Source organism: Podarcis cretensis (assembly GCF_951804945.1).
Source record: "Podarcis cretensis genome assembly, chromosome: 6".
NCBI classification, from domain to species: Eukaryota; Metazoa; Chordata; class Lepidosauria; order Squamata; family Lacertidae; genus Podarcis; species Podarcis cretensis.
In genome coordinates, this window is record NC_137175.1 from 16,289,561 (window position 1) to 16,309,748 (window position 20,188).

Below are 20,188 nucleotides of genomic sequence, written 5' to 3' on the forward strand. Positions count from 1 at the left end.
GTCTGCACCCTGCAGTCTTCATCAGAAACCCTTTTCTGTGTGCCCTACCTAAGGGGGATGCAGAGAACCTGCCCTTTCTCTGTAATGCTCCTCTGTAATGCTTTTTCCAGGGAGATGTGCCTGGAAAGGTAGGACTTGTCTTTAGCAATATGTTGCTTGATGAGTATTTTATGTTTTTTGCATTGTTCATGGTTTTATTTTTTATTTAATTTTTTTGGTTTTAAATTGCTTTTATGTGTTGCATTTCACTTTATAAAGCAACTAATAAATGTTAATAATAACAATGATGATTCATATTTATATTTTGAGGGGGGTTGTAGCTCTCTGGGAGGAATAGGGGGTCTCCTAACAACTCTAGCAGTTTCCAGAATTCTTTGGGGGGGAGGGAGACATGACTTCTTAAGGTGGTACAATATTGCTTTCAATGTACAGTGGTACCTCGGGTTAAGTACTGAATTCGTTCCGGAGGTCCGTTCTTAACCTGAAACTGTTCTTAACCTGAAGCACCACTTTAGTTAATGGGGCCTCCTGCTGCCGCTGTGCTGCTGGAGCACAATTTCTGTTCTCATCCTGAAGCAAAGTTCTTAACCTGAAGCACTATTTCTGGGTTAGCGGAGTCTGTAACCTGAAGTGTATGTAACCTGAAGCGTATGTAACCTGAGGTACCACTGTATAGTGTAGAGGGGGCCTGAACCTAAGGGCTTCCAGCTATTCTTCCAGAATTTCTGAGGTACTCAGGAGGCCTGGGGCAAAGTCTCCTCCTTTCAGGGTGGGAGAGAAGCCTTGACATGTCATCAAAAGTCATCTTCAGGTTAATGGAGGAGTTGCTTCTGTAGCCTGGTAATCTCACCACCAACCATCCCCTGAGTCCTTCTGCTTTTCCCTTCAGAAGAAAATGACCGAAACCTGGACTTATGATAACAACTACATAGGAAACTGTTTCATGCAGATTCAGAGACTATTGGTCCATCTGTCTTAGTACCGTCTACACCAGGATTGGGGAACTCTTCTAGGAAACCTTCCAGGGGCCACATGTCGGAGGTGGGCAGGGCCGCCCATAGCAGTGGGTGGAGCAATGTATGTAAATTTAACCACACATCCCTCTGTGTTCTCCAACCAGGAAGGCAAGAAGCATTACCAGAGTTCAAAGATGCATTCTAGTCAGGCAAAAGCCAAAGAAGTGTTGCCTGTGGAGAAGGGGTTTAGCTGAGGAGGAGGTGTGGTTTGGGGAGAGCCCAAGGGCCAGACAGACGACTGAATTCGGCCCTTTGTTCACCATTGCTATTCTACCTTGGGCTTTAGGTGGGGATTTCTCTCCGTCCTATCTGGAGATGCCAGGGGTTGAACTTGCAAACTTCGGGATACAAAGCAGATGCTGTGCCACTGAGCCACAGCCCATCTCTTGCCAAAACAGAGTCCCATTAACACCTCCATATATCCCTGCCCTAGTTAAATAGTACCTATGTCCACCTAGGCCAGGAGAAGGGCCGTAGCCCAGCAGTAGAATCTGTTTTACATGCACATAATCCAAGCTGGTGCTGTGCGTTAAACCACAGAGCCCAGGACTTGTCGATCAGAAGGTCGGTGGTTCGAATCCCCGCGACGGGGTGAGCTCCCGTTGCTCGGTCCCTGCTCCTGCCCACCTAGCAGTTCGAAAGTACGTCAAAGTGCAAGTAGATAAATAGGTACCGCTCCGGCAGGAAGGTAAACGGTGTTTCCGTGCGCTGCTCTGGTTCACCAGAAGCGGCTTAGTCATGCTGGCCACATGACCCGGAAGCTGTACGCTGGCTCCCTCAGCCAATAAAGCGAGATGAGCGCCGCAACCCCAGAGTCGGCCATGACTGGACTTAATGGTCAGGGGTCCCTTTACCTTTAATCCAAGCTTCAATCTCTGGCATCTCCATGTGGAGCTGGGAGAGAACCCTCCCTAAAATCCCAAAGAGCCACTGCCGGTCAGTGCAGTTAATAGCAATCTAGATGGACCAATGGTCTGACTCAGTATAAGGCAACTTCCTGGGTTCATTCTTTGCAAGAGCTCCTCTACCAGCAGCAGGCAGGAGATGGTCTACTGAAAATCAGCAAATGGTCTACAGTGGACTACACAACTTACATGAAAGAAAAAGAAATATGTGTGTGATATTATACGATGAACATGCGGGCAGGGTTTGAACTACGAGCAACAGGAGGGATTAAAGATTACAGTAGTTTTGCCAAGCTTTAAGAGATAGAAGACAGGATGCAACAGAGGGAGAGAAACAGAAACACTATGGAAAAGGGGGTGGGAAGTCAGGGGGGGAAAGCTTTTATTATGTATTGAAATGTATGTGTGGAATTTTGGAAAACTTAATAAAAAACTTCAGAATGTGTGTGTTTAAGGGGAGGGGGAGGCAGAGAGAAGGTGGGTGAGACAAAACAAAACACCACATTATATTGTGGGTCACCATTAGTGCCTGTTTGCTCCCCACTTTCCTCTTTTAGGGTTTGCTTGCCTTTTTACCTGGTCCGATGAACTTTGGGTCTTTTCACTGAGCAGTATAGCTGCCATCGCTGGCACTTGGTAAACTTCCGGTGTCACCGGGTAAGGAGCAGAGGAAGGAGGAGGAGGCATAATCCAGCCGTCCATTTTTTCATAGACGGGTAGTGGTACAGGAGGCCTACGCCCAGAAGGAACCTGGTAGACAGTCCGTGGCATGGTTGGCGGTCCTGGGGAGCCAGGCTGGATGGAGGGAGGAGCCTGTAAAGTGGTCAGGAGCTGGAGGCGATTTGCAGGTGCCATGCCTTGCTTTCCATGAAGTGAACATTTCCACCAACCCTCGCTCCCGAGGAGATTCTGATCAAGAACCGTCAGGATGTCTCCCCGGCGGAAGGCAAGCTCATCTGGACACTCTGCTTTGTTGTCGTACAACGCTTTTGCCAAGGTGTTCTGGAAATAATAAAATAATAATAATAATTTATTATTTATACCCCGCCCATCTGGCTGGGCTTCCCCAGCCTCTCTGGGCAGCTTCCAACAAAATATTATAATAACGTAATACATCAAACAGGGATGCGGGTGGCGCTGTGGGTAAAACCTCAGTGCCTAGGACTTGCCGATTGTATGGTCGGCGGTTCGAATCCCCACGGCGGAGTGAGCTCCCGTCTTTCGGTCCCAGCTCCTGCCCACCTAGCAGTTCAAAAGCACCCCTAAGTGCAAGTACTGTAGATAAATAGGTACCGCTTTATAGCGGGAAGGTAAACGGCGTTTCCGTGTGCTGCGCTGGTGCTGGCTCACCAGAGCAGCTTCGTCACGCTGGCCACGTGACCCAGAAGTGTCTCCGGACAGCGCTGGCTCCCGGCCTCTTAAGTGAGATGAGCGCACAACCCTAGAGTTGGACACGACTGGCCCGTACGGGCAGGGGTACCTTTACCTTTAATACATCAAACATTAAAAGCTTCCCCAAACAGGGCTGCCTTCAGATGTCTTCTAAAAGTCTGGTAGTTGTTTTTCTCTTTCACGTCTGGTGGGAGGGTGGGCAGGTGCCACCACCGAGAAGGCCCTCTGCCTGGTTCCCTGTAACTTGGCTTCTCGCAGTGAGGGTACCACCAGAAGGCCCTCAGCGCTGGACCTTAGCATCTGGGTAGAACGATGGGGGTAGAGACGCTCCTTCAGATATACTGGACCGAGGCTGTTTAAAGGTCAGCACCAACACTTTGAATTGTGCTCGGAAACGTACTGGGAGCCAATGTAGGTCTTTCAAGACCGGTGTTATGTGGTCTCGGTGGCCGCTCCCAGTCACCAGTCTAGCTGCCACATTCTGGATTAGTTGTAGTTTCCGGGTCACCTTCAAAGGTAGCCCCACGTACAGCGCATTGCAGTAGTCCAAGCGGGAGATAACCAGAGCATGCACCACCCTCATGAGGCAGTCAGCGGACAGGTAGGGTCTTAGTCAGCCTACCAGATGGAGCTGGTAAACAGCTGCCCTGGACACAGAATTGACCTCCATGGACAGCTGTGAGTCCAAAATGACTCCCAGGCTGCGCACCTGGTCCTTCAGGGGCACAGCTACCCCATTCAGGACCAGGGAGTCCTCCACACCCACCCGCCTCCTGTCCCCCCAAAACAGTACTTCTGTCTTGTCAAGATTCACCCTCAATCTGTTAGCCACCATCCATCCTCCAACTGCCTGCAGACACTCACACAGGATCTTCACCGCCTTCACTGGTTCTGATTTGAAAGAGAGGTAGAGCTGGGTATCATATGCATACTGATGAACACCCAGCCCCAGAAAGAGACTAGGCATAAGGCAATGATCAAGACTATGGGCAAGGGCTCATATGATGAAATAACTATCCATACGAAAGCGTATGTTATTTTATTTATCTTATTTGCAGTCCGCCCTTCACCGTATGCTCCAAATGTGGGAAGACATGGCATGGAAACATTATACAGGCAACAACTGTTTTACACTTGTCCAAAATGTGTGCCACCGTGCATCACCGCCACCCCGAAATTGGCAGGATGGGGGTGTAACAGGACGGGGCAGGGTGGGTTTATGTATGCTCTGCCGATGCGCATGGGGGTCAGGAATACAACCCCACACAAAACGGCTGTTGCCTATACAACAAAAATAACAGTGTTATAAAATATCATGTTAATAAAATACATTGAATTAGCAACATATAGGAGCAGGCAATAAATAAGCATCTAAGAATGGCTTAAAAATCGCAGCCCCCACCCCCAAGGTCTGGTTAAAGAGGAGCATCTCCAGTTGCTTAGGAGAGGTTAATAATGTTTGTGCTCAACATTCCTTGGCAGGGGCTCCTGACTAGGCATTTAGCTACGCAAAGTTTAATGTTATCTGCTCTGCTCTGTTTCCCCTTTGTTTTTGTTTAAACCAATTCATGAACCAGGAACTTACACATCAACCACTAATAACAGGCCACATGTTGTAGATATTACTGCAAATTTCTTGCTCTATTTTTGACATGAGAAGACTTGGTCTATTTATTTGTATCATTTATAATCCCTATTATCCTTATTTATGATAACTCAAGAAAAAGTTACTTTAAAAAACAGCAAGACCATGCCTTAATGGGGATGTCATTCCAGAGGCAGGGAGCCACCACAAAGAAGACCCACCTACATATTCCCTGCACACAGAAAATTAGATGTCAGGGATATGAGCTCTAGCTAAATGTTTTATCTTTCATGCCAGTTTTATCTATCATGCCATTTGTAGTTCCCAGCCATGTGAAAATGTGCAGGCCAAAACTGGAAAGACCCTCCAATTCCCTATCCTGGACCTAATGTTTCAATCTAGCTTTGCAACAAGTGCTCTTAAAGCATATCATGTTTTCACAATTGAACCTACAATGTGCCCAAGAAGAGGGCGAGCAGCTGGGACTTCCTGAATCTCGCCACACCTACTATCGGCAAACAAGACTGTAGTAAGAGCTCTTTTGCCGCAGAACCCTTTGGCCGCTTGTGCAAGCGATAAACCATGGGATGCAGTGCAATGCAATGCCTCAGTCGGTTCCTCCACCTCTGTGTTTCTTCATTCTCCCTCACCCCTGGGAACCTCTGTGCAGACAGTATCAACTCAAAACCACTGATGGCATGACAGCAGGAGAAGCACTGGATATTGGTAGGATGCCTTTCCTAGCTACTGCCAACTACAGCACTGATATTATAGGGTTTTTTGTGTGGATCAGGCTGCCAGGAAAGAGAAACAAGCTGTTGGAAACAAGATAAAGTGAATGCACCACATGCAGGATGCAAGAGCTGAGTAACACCATGCATAGTTGGGCAACTGCTATCCAGGAGCGCTAACTTCCAGATGTAGCCTTCTGTGCAATGTAGAAAGTGCTGAAATAAGCCAAAGTACAAACAGTTCCACACTATCTGAACAAAACAGGTATGTCTTAACAGGAAACAGGAATTCTCACTCCATTGGGCAGGGGATGGAAGACCTTTTTCAGCCTAAAAGCTCTTGTATGGGGCTTCCATACATTCCCTTTTATGGAACTTTCTGGGAGCTACATGTCAGCTGTTGCTTGGGCCAGACGCTGGACACGACTCTTACCTTTGGACAGTAGGCTACATCAAACCCTCCAAGTGCCCCTATTTTCATAATAATAATAATAATAATAATTTATTATTTATACCCCGCCCATCTGGCTGAGTTTCCCCAGCCCGGTTTCTAATTTGATCCCAGAACGTCCCACTTTTCCTTTGTTGTTGTTGTTGTTTAGTCGTTTAGTCGTGTCCGACTCTTCGTGACCCCATGGACCAGAGAACGCCAGGCACTCCTGTCCTCCACTGCCCCCCGCAGCTTGGTCAGACTCATGCTGGTAACCTTGAAAACACTATCCAACCATCTCGTCCTCTGTCGCCCCCTTCTCCTTGTGCCCTCCATCTTTCCCAACATCAGGGTCTTCTCCAGGGAGTCTTCTCTTCTCATGAGGTGGCCAAAGTACTGGAGCCTCAGCTTCACAATCTGTCCTTCCAGTGAGCACTCAGGGCTGATTTCCTTCAGAATGGAGAGGTTTGATCTTCTTGCAGTCCATGGGACTCTCAAGAGTCTCCTCCAGCACCATAATTCAAAAGCATCAATTCTTCGGCGATCAGCCTTCTTTATGGTCCAGCTCTCACTTCCATACGTCACTACTGGGAAAACCATAGCTTTAACTATACGGACCTTTGTTGGCAAGGTGATGTCTCTACTTCTCAAGATGCTGTCTAGGCCTGTCATTGCCCTTCTCCCAAGAAGCAGGCGTCTTTTAATTTCGTGGCTGCTGTCACCATCTGCAGTGATCATGGAGCCCAAGAAAGTAAAATCTCTCACTGCCTCCATTTCTTCCCCTTCTATTTGCCAGGAGGTGATGGGACCAGTAGCCATGGATCACTGCCTTGCCGTGGCGAAGGGGCTTGAAGAACTCAGAGAAGCTATGAACTATGCCGAGCAGGGCACCCAAGATGAACAGGTCATAGTGGAGAGTTTTGACCAAACGTGATCCACCTGGAGGAGGAACCGGCAAGCCACTCCAGTATCCCTGCCAAGAAAACTCCATGGACAAAGACAACACTTTTCCTTAGGACATCCCTATTTTCACTGAAGAAAGGTTGGAGGGTATGGAGTCATCTGACCCCCGAGCTGTCTGATGGCAATCCTGTATGTACAGGGAAGGTTTTTTTTAAAAAAAGTTTAATGTTTTATTATGTTTTTATATATGTTGGAAGCTGCCCAGAATGGCTGGCGCAACCCAGTAAAATGTGTGGGGTATAAATAGTGAAATTATCATTATGGAATGGGACGTCCCTATTTTTGTCGGAGAAATGTTGGAGGGTATGCAAAGCAGAGACATCACCTTGCCAACAAAGGTCCGTATAGTTAAAGCTATGGTTTTCCCAGTAGTGATGTATGGAAGTGAGAGCTGGACCATAAAAAAGGCTGATCGCCAAAGAATTGATGCCTTTGAATTATGGTGCTGGAGGAGACTCTTGAGAGTCCCATGGACTGCAAGAAGATCAAACCTCTCCATTCTGAAGGAAATCAGCTCTGAGTGCTCACTGGAAGGACAGATCCTGAAACTGAGACTCCAATACTTTGGCCACCTCATGAGAAGAGAAGACTCCCTGGAAAAGACCCTGATGTTGTGAAAGATGGAGAGCACTAGGAGAAGGGGACGACAGAGGACGAGATGGTTGGACAGTGTTCTCGAAGCTACCAGCATGAGTTTGACCAAACTGTGGGAGGCAGTGGAAGACAGGAGTTCCTGGCGTGGTCTGGTTCATGGGGTCACGAAGAGTCGGACACAACTAAATGACTAAACAACAACAACATGCTACATTCAAGCCATGCAAAAGCCAGAGGTTTAATCACACACTCTCATCCTTCCTCCGCCCAGGCAAGCAAGAGGCACGCTCACATTCCAGCCAGGCCAAAGGCAAAGCCCTTATGGCGAGGGTGTGGAGCAGGGATGGTGGCGAATATAGCCTGCAGAGAGGGGGTTGGGGAGAGGGCCGATGGCCGGACAGAAGACCTGGAGGGGTCATGTGAGGTTCTCTCCCACTGACATAGTGCTACAGACACTTATTTGGGATGGAAGGCAGTGTAAGGCAGTGAGTGCTAACAATTTCCTGCCCTGTCTGTTTCTAAGCAAAATGTTTGCCCCACAATGTCATTTCTCTACTCCTCCTGTGTTTCAAAGAGGAAGGATGCACCTGTCAACCCCACCTGCAGGTGAAAGCTAGCATTTCACAAGACCACAATGTCCTTCATGTTTGACAGATAAATCTTCTGCAAAATCATTCACCCCTTAGCCATCGATCCTCTTATTCATCTGTCAGCTTTATTCCCCCTTTAAACTGATCTGGTTGGGCATATGGCAGCCATATCACCAAATGTGATTGCCCGACTGTAAATCCTGCTTTATTCTGACCTGGGAATGATGAAGTTGCCAGGGTCAGATTTTCTTTCTTTCTGATTTCCCCCTGGTCTTAAGTTCGCGAACATTTACCAGCATTTAACTGCAAGTTTATCCTAATTAATGTGTTTGCCATTTTCCTTAATATAATGAATTTCACTAACACATGCACAATGTGCACATTAAAAAAAAAAAGGTTTTATGAAAATGTTCCTCTTGGGTAGCAATAGAACATGCAGAGTCTCTGTTTTCATGTCACAGAATCATTTGAACAAATTGTTGTTTTTGGTTGGAAAACTTCAAAATTTCAAAGGAAAGCTGTGTTTCAGTCTGTGAATTGTTTTGGGAAGTGGGAATTAGGTAGGTAGGAAGTGGGAATTAGGTAGGAGGCAGAACCAAATTTCTCCCCTTTCCCTACTCTGATCCAGACACCCTAGTCGTGCCTGCTCTAATCCATAGAGTAAACAGCATGACCGCCATGAAACCACAACGGAACATAAGAGCAGGAATAAGACATCCATGTGCAGGAAGTAAGAGTCCCACTGTGGGAAGAGGGAAACGAAAAGGTGAAGAGGACAGCCCAAGGTGAAGCAATTACTGGCCTGAACATCTTCCCTGTGTCACACCACCAAAACAAAAAGTGTTTAGTGGCCCAAAATCTCAGCTGAGCCAGGTGATCTGAGGAACCAATAGTGGCCTGGCTGGCTCTAGGTAACTGTTGTTCTAGACTTGGCTCTTTGCTCAGAACAATTTGTCTGATTGAGTAGCCACACACACTGGGTTCCCCTGCATTGATCTGGAACCTACCCACCAGCCTATCTTGTGTCTTGGCTCCATTCACTCGCAACCTGCCTCTTCCAGAACCTCATCCCCACCCCATCCTCAAGCAACATCCGTCAAGAACTTCCAGATTTGGGAGCCCTGCTCTGCCTGGGCTAGAACTAGATCCCAGCGATGAAACATCTCTGGTTTCGGCCAAGGTCTGACACTTATTTACCAGAGTAGACATTGCAGAGTAGTCATCCCCACCCACAGTACCTTGGCACGCTCTGCTGCTTTAAGCCTGTCTCATGATGCTACGATAGAGTGGGGCTGGGAGGAAGTTGCTTAACGCAACAGGGGACAGCAAAGTCCCGGGGGAAGCAGGTTTCACTTCACGCCCCCATAGGATCCTATTCATGTAAACAGCAGAACTGGCCACCCTTATTTTATGTGCTTATAGGACAGGTGCATATATAAAATACATGTGACTGTGCCATCACATCTAGTTTATTCCTGAGGTTTTTCGAGAGCTTGATGCTTTCCTCCCAAATTACAAAGTTACCTGTGAGTCATACAAAGTGGGGAGAACCGCTGAAGACCTCGTCCCTTTTGTTCACACCCTGTGACTGCTGTGTTGAGCATCAGTAGTTAATGTGAAGCCGTCTGGATGTTCTAGGACTACAACTCCCATGTTATGTGCTGAGTTGAATAGGATCCAAAATGCAGCAGTCTGATTGGTCCTAGAACAATAGGATTCAGAATGCAGCAGTCTGATTGGTCCTAGATCAATAGGATTCAGAATGCAGCAGTCTGATTGGTCCACAGGAGCCACCCAATCCAGCCCCAAGTGGAAGTGAATCCGCAACCTGATTGGCCTACAGGAGAATCCCGGAATTAGCCAATCATGTGGGGCCCACTGTGTAAATAATGTATATAAAGCAGACATTCTGGGGGAACTTCCATTCCTCCTCACCACTATGAACTGAATAAAGAGCATGAAATCCACTCTCGACTCTGAGTATATTTCATCCCATCATCCATGGCCACTCGTCACGCTGGCTGGGTTGATGGGTCCAACAACATATGGAGATACAACTTTGGCTATCCCTGGTGTAGAAGATACTGGAGGTGCATAGGTGCCAGCTCCCTGGGGCCTTGGGTGCCCGAGCACCCACCAAATTCTGCAACAATGAGGCCCCAGGCACCCATAAATTTTGGTGCCAGGGCCATGCATGCTGCATGGCACCCATGGCCCCAGGCACCCACAGTCACAGGGCCAAGCTGGCACTCCTGAGGAGGTGCATGAGTGCTACTGGCATCTCTTGGACATTGCTTGTGATGCGATTGGTGACAAGCAACACAAATCCTCTCACCAGATGGGATTCACCTAACAAGCCCCATCAGCATGAGCCCTGTGCAAGGACTTCCACTTCTGCAATGGGGCTCCCCCCCCCACTTCTTCATGCCCCCTGAAACTGGTTTGGTGGGTGATCAGGAGAACCCCCAAAACAGTATGCAGCAGGAGGAGAGGAGGATTGTTTGCACAGACAGAACGTTCAGCATCATTATCATCTGTTAAATTTGTTAGTTGCTGTATCTGGCCCAGGCAACCCAAAGCAATTTACAACCAACCATAGTGTGATGCTGAATACCACCCACCATTTCTCTTTGTACTCAGTAGGATAGCAGGATTAGCCCTGCTGCAACCTGGACAGGAATGCAATATATTGTGCCTGTTAAAGTAAACTAATGTTAAACTGGGCAATATTTTATTTTTGGCATGGAACAAATTAATCAGGTTCCCAAGGCTCAGAGAAGTCAACAGGCCAAGCAAGGTGGGACACTGTTGTAGCTCCTTAGCATTCCTGTAACAGTAAAGCACATCAAGCAATCAATGCTATTGGGGAAGGCAAACACTGGACACATGTAAACACAAGGCAGCAGCAAAGTGCAGGTTTATTGCACAGCAACTGCTGGGCAAGAGCAGTCTATCTGAGTAATAATAATAATAATAATAATAATAATAATAATTTATTATTTATACCCCGCCCATCTGGCTGGGCTTCCCCAGCCACTCTGGGCAGCTTCCAAAAAAATATTAAAATACTGTGATACATCAAACATTAAAAGCTTCCCTAAACAGGGCTGCCTTCAGATGTCTTCTAAAAGTCTGGTAGTTGTTGTTCTCTTTGACATCTGGTGGGAGGGCGTTCCACAGGGAGGGCACCACTACCAAGAAGGCCCTCTGCCTGGTTCCCTGTAACTTGGCTTCTTGCAGTGAGGGAACCGCCAGAAGGCCCTCGGTGCTGGACCTCAGTGTCTGGGTAGAATGATGGGGGTGGAGACGCTCCTTCAGATATACTGGACCACAACTACTCTTAACCCCTCCCCAGCACTGTTTCCTGGAGAGGTGGGAACTGGGAACACACTCTGGATGTCAAAAAGATCAGATGTAGCCCTGTTTTGCAGGCCAGCGTTGATCCTGGAGCCAGGGCATGGTATGGCTTAGGTGGGAGCATGGGGAATTCCAGAGCTTCCACAGCAAAACAGGAGGTAAACCGCAGGCACTCCTCACTGTGCCAATTTCACCAGGGGGTGTGAAGAATTTCTCACCCAAATTGCAAGTCCCAGGCACAGTGCACGAGGAACACAAGGCTCATCTTTTTATCCACAACATTTGTTGAAAAGAAACAGCTGCTCTGGAGCATCAGGGGGAAGGCATGCGCTTGCCAGCTCAGAGGATGAAAGCAACCTGTTGTTGATAACATCGGTTTCTTTCACAGTGATGGCCTGGGGACAATGGATGTCTTTTAATGCCTGACTTGGCAGTGCTGTGCTTTGCCGACTGCCCAGACAGCTGTCATAGACAGGCGGGAGCAGTCCTGCTTACCTTGCGTAGCAAAGGGCTTCAAACCAACCCGTTTCTTCTTTCAGTTATTACACCCCAACATTCTGTTCTATTTTGGCAATTAAAAAGGAATTCTTGATCTAGCCAAGTGCCGCATCGCGCGTCTCTCCAGACAAAGCCTGTGTACATTTGTATCCCACCCATGGGAATTTAACTTTAGCACAGAGTCAAAAAAATGTGTGATGCAACGGGGGAAGTTGTGCAATGATGGACACTAGGCTGGATGGCTTTGTAAAATGATTAGACAAGTTCATGGGTTTGGAAAGTTCATAGAGAGCATGAACTCCCCACTTTCATCATACGGGAACCCAGGGCAATTCAATGAATCTGCACCATGCTAGACCAGCGGCTGGCAGATGAGGAGGAACACCAGGGATAAGGAAGGAAGGAAGGAAGGAAGGAAGGAAGGAAGGAAGGAAGGAAGGAAGGAAGGAAGGAAGGAAAGGACAAGGGAGGGAGAGGAGGTCACTCCTTCCCCCTTCTCCCTGTTGTCGCTCGCACTCATCAACTGCACCAACAGCGAATCAGCCTCCATTTTGGGCTAGCCATCCACCTCCCTCTCATGCCCAATGGTGTCAAGGAAGGGAGGGGATACTCCTGCACTTGGGAAGGATAATACAGCAGTGGCAAGGACAGTGACAGGAACCAAGGGGAAGGAAGGTGGGAGGGCAATGCCAACCAACCTAATGAACTGGATCCATCCTCTGCCCTGCCCGTGCAAACTTGCTCTCTCACTGCACCCACCCTCTGCCTGTGCAGTTTTGAGGATGAGCTCTAATATGGGGGTAAAGGAGTCCAAATGGGTTGAGGGACACTTTAGTCCAAAAAACGGGACAATCCCATTTTTCTAGGGATGGGTGGCAACCCTACCTCTGCCTGCAACCTGCTTCTAGCTTCTAGCTCTCTCACTCAAAACTCTCACCTTTGTCCTTCTAACTACCAAGAGCCAGGGAGCTTCCCTCTGGCACAGAGCCACTTCCTTTGCTTCCATAACGACACATACTTAGGGGGCCACTACCAAGAAGCTGGTCTGGGACTTCCAACAATTGGATTCTTATTGGATCCAGGAATTAGGAGGCACTCAGGTATTACCCCCCCCCACACACACACACAGACACAACTCACAACAATAGGTTGGGTTAGGGCAAAGTCTGGTGTTTTGCTATTTTCTTTTCACCTGTACAGTGGTACTTCTAGTTACGAACTTAATTCGTTCCGGAGGTCCGTTCTTAACCTGAAACTGTTCTTAACTAGAGGCATGCTTTCGCTAATGGGGTCTCCTGCTGCTGCTGTGCCACCAGCACACGATTTCCATTCTCATCCTGGGGCAAAGTTCTCAACTCAAGGTAACTCTTCCAGGTTAGCGGAGTTTGTAACCTGAAGCGTTTGTAACCTGAGGTGTTTGTAACTCAAGGTGCCACTGTATTACTATAGAACAGGGGTGGGCAGCTAGTGACTCTCCATATGGTCCATACATCCCCCTCTTTGGCCATGTTGGCTGGGCCTGAGGATAGGCAAAGAGGCAGCAGAACATCAGTTGCAGTGTCATTTCAAGGCTTGGAGGGAGGGCTGCAGAAGCTTTTCTTGCAGCTCCTGAGTGCATTTAGAAGAAGCAAGCAAAAATAAAGCTAGCAAAAGCAGTTTTCTTCTGCTCAACAATGCATTGAGTCACAGCTTAAAGTGACCCATCCAATTCCAAAGAGGAAGTCTGTGATGAAATATTAAAAACAAATAAATTGCCCTAAATCAGCATAGTTCCAAGGCAGCATGCAGATAGCTCAAGAAAGAGAGAAAGAGTAAAGAACAGAATTTAGCCCACTATTCAGACTCAAAGCCTGCAATGCAAGATTTGTAGATTATTTCAAATCAATAAAGCATAGGCTGACCACTTAGCCATCACCCAAAAAAGAGGAAATGCATCACCAAAAGAGAAAAGAGGGGAAATAATTTGCTTTAATTCTGGGTACCAAGTTCAGCATCAATGAACCTTAGTGAGAAACCACATTTTGAATACCTCTAAGAGGCTCATCCTAAGAGAACACAAATGACCCAAGAGTCTTAAAAGGATGATTTTGAGAGTGACAAATTCAAATCTGCTATTATTTTTGTGACTGGATAACATTTAGCTTGGTAAGTCTATGTGTGGTGAAGAAACACACATACTGCTTTTGGAAAACCAAAGAATTTTAATTTTACCTTCTGAAAATGTCAGGTAATAATAATAATAATAATAATAATAATAATAATAATAATAGATGTTTTAATGTGCTGTAAACTGCACTGAGATTTTTTCTTAAAAATATAAAGTGGTATAGAAACGAATTGAACAATCAATCAATCAATCAATCAAGGGTCCAGAAGCCCATAATAACAGCTAGGAGGAGGATCATGGTATGCTTAGCAAATGCCTTAATATGAGTCAAGCTGAAAGTCAAACATATACAATAAATAGGCATTAACCTTCTGCTTCAGGGATACTCCCTCCAAAAAATGCTGGACAAGATAACATCACCCAAACCCCCTGCATTTCCAAATACAGAAGCCAACCAGAATGGCAGTTGACTCTTACATTGACCCTGATAATGGAAAAACATTCTCACCCATATCTAAAGGCGGCAAGGTAGCTTGAGAAGATACAGGGCAGCCTATATGGAACACAAAGCTCTGTCCTCCAACCTGATGCCGTGCCTTCTCATCCTGCAGCACCTGACTCTTGAAGCAACAGCCTCACTCTACCCAATGGCAGGACCAGGCCTGCATAATAAACTACTGATGCAATAACTATATAACACTTGCATGGGATCAGTCTTTCTGTGTAGCAGCACCTACGCGCTGGAACTCCCTGCTCATTGATAATCTGCAGGCACCTTTGCTGTATTGTTTTTGGCAAATCCTAAAAAAAATTAAAATGCTTACAAAAGCCTACCCAGAAATGTAATTTAGACATGTAATATTATCTGCTGATTATACTTTTAAAAACAACTTATTTTTATTGTTTGGATTCATCAGAATTTTTAGTGAATATTTTATAAAGTTCTATGCAAACTGCTTAGAGGTTTTTGGTGATTTGGAGATATCTAAATCCTGTGGACTCTTGAGAGTCCCATGGACTGCAAGAAGAACAAACCTCTCCATTCTTAAGGAAATCAGCCCCGAGTGCTCACGGGAAGGACAGATCCTGAAGCTGAGGCTCCAGTACTTTGGCCACCTCATGAGAAGAGAAGACTCCCTGGAAAAGACCCTGATGCTGGGAAAGATTGAGGGCACAAGGAGAAGGGGATGACAGAGGACGAGATGGTTGGACAGTGTTCTCAAAGCTACTAAGGTGAGTTTGACCAAACTGCGGGAGGCAGTGGAAGACAGGAGTGCCTGGCGTGCTTTGGTCCATGGGGTCATGAAGAGTTAGACACGACTAAACGCAAATCCTGTTGAATTAAGAAAATGGTTGTGTATAGACACTCTTGAAAAAGACTTACCGTATTTTTTGCACTATAAGACTCACTTTTTCCCTCCTAAAAATTAAGGGGAAATGTGTGTGCGTCTTATGGAGCAAATGAGGACTGTGCAGCTATCCCAGAAGCCAGAACAGCAAGAGGGATTGCTGCTTTCACTGCGCAGCGATCCCTCTTGCTGTTCTGGCTTCTGAGATTCAGAATATTTTTTTTCTTGTTTTCCTCCTCCAAAAACTAGGTGCGTCTTGTGGTCTGGTGTGTCTTATAGAGCAAAAAAGACGGTACTTCTGTGTCCCTTCCAAGTCTATTTGAGTCTATCTGAGCATTCTGCATTTCCCCTTAGAGTCACACTTCCCATCTGCTTTGAGAAGGTACTATCTTGTGAAAACACAACTTCCTTCTCGTTGCTTGAGGGTTCTGTATATTTTTAGTAGCCGCTACTAGCAAGGCAAAATTTTTACCCATCTTGTCAAATCGTCAACTTTGCTTGCAGGGCAAAGGAGAAGAGGGTTTGAAAACCAAATGCAATGCAATGCAGCATTGAAGCCCCACTTCAAACAGAATCCTGGGAACTGTAGTTTGTTAAGGGTGCTGAGAGCTGTTAGGAGATCCTTTACAGAGCTACGATTCCCAGCTCAGGCCCATATCTCCTGTTTGTCTTAATTCAGCTTCATCTAAGGACATGACTCAGTGAGTCGAATACTGCTTTTTAAGTTCTCTTTAATGTTTGTCTTTTCTTTCTCTTAGTTTAGAACTCTGTGCCATTATTATTTAAAAGTATTCTTTCTTTTTTCTTTCTTTTTTCGGTACCTGCACATTTAACCTCATATCAAAAAGTTTTAACAGGTAAGAGTCCACCCCCCCCTTTCTTTAGAGCTCTTGCCTGCAAGGACATCTTTACAGGATCATTTTCCTGTGAGTAAGAAGTTGCTGAAGTCCTGTGGCGTCTTTTATAATGCTCATTTATTACCAAATATACAGGTCGAGAGGGTGAAAAACAAGCAGGCAAAACACAGGTAAACCTAGTGGCCACTTACACATTGCCAAATAAGAGAAGATGAGGGGACACATACTTGCATATTTGCTCCCTGTCCCCCCCAGGTGGACTTTGATAATCTTTCATTATATAGTGCCCTGTGTGAGGCCAAAATTTGGCACCCCCAAGTGGACCTTCTCAACTATGGATCTTCTCGGTTTCACACCTGCTTGGCTTGGTGTCCTGTGTAGGGGAACCACCCACACTGCCCTAAATCCGGCACTGTCCCCCTTCTTCAGATCAAACCTGAATTTCAGCTCTAGACACAGAGGTTTGACCCCCTGAGCTAGCCTTTCCACCTCAAAGGCTGCTGGAAAGATGGCCCCAGAGCCATCGCTTGGCATATTCAGAGAGCGCTCCTTGGCCGCGGTTATCCACGGGACTTCTTTGAGGTCTTGTTGTGCAGACCATGGCAACCGCACTTGCAGGAAAAGGAAATGAATGCATTTCACACCCAGCCAGAGGAAGGCCTGCCCTTTCAGCTCTGCCTCTGCTCTGGAGCATCTTCCACACTTTGTCATGTTATTTCCCCCACCTCTCATTTCCCTTTTTGACCTGGTTCAGCGGCAGTGACTCACGCAGCATGATGACAGCTCAGGAGGAATGAAAGAATGAGAAATCGGGCTCTTGTTGTGCAAACCCAGCCACACCAACATTTAAAGCATGTTCACACCACTTTAACAGTCATGGGATCCTGCAGTTTGCTAAAGGTGCCAAAAGCTGTTCGGAGATCCTTAAGATTAAAGCTGCAGCACCCAGATTCTTTTGGGGGAAGCCACTGCTCTTCAAGTGTTATAGGTAAAGGTAAAGGGACCCCTGACCATTAGGTCCAGTCCTGGCTGACTCTGGAGTTGCGGCACTCATCTCGCTTTATTACAGCTTTGGGTCATGTGGCCAGCATGACTAAGCCGCTTCTGGTGAACCAGAGCAGCGCACGGAAACACCATTTGTCTTCCCGCCAGAGTGATACCTATTTATCTACTTGCACTTTGACGTGCTTTCGAACTGCTAGGTTGGCAGGAGCAGGTACTGAGCAATGGGAGCTCACCCTGTTGCGGGGATTCGAACCGCTGACAGAGCAAGTCCTAGGCTCTATGGTTTAACCCACAGCGCCACCCGCGTCCCTCAAGTGTTATAAGGGTGCTTTGAATGCTTGATGTGGATGTGACCTATATTACTGTTTTGGCTGCAGTATGGCAAGTGCTGTTAAAATACCTGCTTGGTTTTAAAAACCTTAGACCAGGGGTGGGGAAGCCATACCTCTTTGGATGTTCTTGGACTCCAACTCCCATCAGCCACAGCCAGCATGGTCAGTGATGAGGGATGATGGGAGTTGAAGTCCTGCAGCACCTAGAAGGCCATGAGTCCCCCTAACCCTGCCATGGACAATACTATCTGCTGCTCTGGAGTCAGGACTGCAGTATAGTGCTCCTTTACATATCCACAGAAAGACAGTGCTGGAGAGTAATTGGTGGGTGTTGAACTTATTTCAGCCTTTTAAAAGCTTTAGCAGTTCCTGTGCCAACCAGCAAAATGAGCCTCAAATATATTCCTATTACAGGGGTGGATATCATAACCACATATTCAAGATCTGGCCCCTCCTGTCCTCTGAACCTCCTAACAGATTTTGTTTTTCATGTAAGAGCCATCCCTATGACCACTGAGATATATCCCTGGGACAATGGGAGAAGTGACATTTCCATGTTGAAATCAGCAAGAACTTTATTCTGAACCGGAAACTGACTTTGAAAGGAGGTTATCTGCTAGAATATCAGCTTGGCCAGCGGTGTGTTTTTAAAGAGTTATTTAAATTTCTAATGTGCCTTAACAAGAACTATTTTGTTGTTGTTGTAATCCATCTGCCTCAAGAGACAATGGAATGCACCTCCTGGGGGTGAAGTCAAAGTGCTGGAGTATCACAACGCCTGCTGTGGCTGCAGAGGCTGGTAACTCATAACTAATATAGGCTCAATATTCAAGCAGGCAGATGTGATTCAATGATGGAAAAGGATCTTGGATGCCACTGTTGTCTGTAGTTGCTGATGAACACTGGTGACAGCTTCAAGACTGGAGCTGCACCAAAATTCCACACGTATTTTGCCATTTGGCGGATTTATTACATTTAAAACCAGCATTTTTAAATGTATTTATCAAATTTTGTTGGGGATGTCTGATACGTAGCAACACTTGGCCCAAAGACTCTTGACATCCTTTAAATCAGGCATAGGCAAACTCCGGCCCTCCAGAAGTTTGGGACTACAATTCCCACCATCCCTAGCTAACAGGACCAGTGGTCAGGGATGATAGGAATTGTAGTCCCAAACATCTGGAGGGCCAGATTTTGCCTATGCCTGCTTTAAATCAATGATTCTAACTTCCCAGATTCAAGCAATCAATGAATTTTTTGCCTCTGTGGAACATTTCCAGGTTCTGCCTTATATTTGCTATGGATTGATGGGAGCTCTTTCTACCTGCTGCTAAAGTCTGAAGAGTTGTTGTTTTCCTGGAATCCAATAACTGGCTCCTCCATCTCAATCAATTGTTGCAAGCTGAGTAGTTTATTTTATTCCTTCTCTGCCTTAATGCCTACTAAACTGTTGCTTTGCCTGCCTACCTTCAGGCCATGCAAGAATTTGCCTTGTACCATGTCAGACCATTGCCCCATCTAATCTTCAAGGCTTCAGGTCCTTCCCTGTGTCATTTCCTAATCCAAACCTACCTGGAGCTTCCCACATTTCAAACATATACATAGATCACCTGTATGACCAGTTAAATTTATCAGAGCAAGCCTGGAGCCATGGAGAGAGGCTGCCAATCAAAATAGACACTATTGGACTGGATGGATCAATGATTCAGAAAAATTCAGCACCATACAGGTAGAGGAAGGCAAGCTGAGAAAGGCAGTATAGGGCTGATTTACACATGCATGTGCATCAATTGATGCATGTGCATCAATTGACATCTTATCATTAAACGAGTTATCACTTGATGTTGCACATGAGCTCTCTATGGGAAAGCATTGCACTTGAAGCATTTGGGAAAGGGCTGTAGCTCAGTGGTAGAGCATCTCCCCAACCCCTGACATCTCTAGGTAGGGCTGGGAGAGAGCCCTGTCTCAAATTCTGGAGTGTCACTGCCAATCAGCGTAGATGGACCAATCAGTGAGCTAGATGGACCAATAGCTTGACTCAGTATATTGTCCCTTGTTCCAGTCTCACACCTTCAGAGCATCACTTGAGCTCTATTCAGGCTTTCCACTTAAGGGTTAAATCAACACATGATGGGGTAGAGCATGTGGGGGGGGGTGGATCTGGCCCAATTGCCTTCTAAATCCAGCCCATGGATGGTCCGGGAATCAGCGTGTTTTTACATGAGTAGAATGTGTCCTTTTATTTAAAATGCACCTCTGGGTTATTTAGGGGGCCTGTCTGGTGTTTTTACATGAGAAGAATGTGTGTTTTTATTTAAAATGCATCTCTGGGTTATTTGTGGGGTATAGGAATTCGTTCATTCTCTCCCCCCCAAAAAAATTATAGTCCAGCCCCCCAAAAGGTCTGAGGGACAATGAACCGAGCCCCTGCTGAAAATGTTTGCTAACCCCTGCGGTAGAGGGACTGTTCCCAG

General features: G+C 46.5%; 1 protein-coding gene across 2 annotated transcripts in view; it reads right to left on the reverse strand.

Moving 5' to 3' along the window:
* Positions 1-20,188, reverse strand: part of CASS4 (Cas scaffold protein family member 4) — a 51,710-nt gene that overhangs the window by 18,192 nt on the left and 13,330 nt on the right. For both annotated transcript variants that reach the window (XM_079979117.1, XM_079979118.1), the window contains exon 2: positions 2,498-2,923. In XM_079979117.1, coding sequence (XP_079835243.1) covers positions 2,498-2,923 — 426 coding nt within the window. The remainder of the gene's footprint in view (positions 1-2,497; positions 2,924-20,188) is intronic.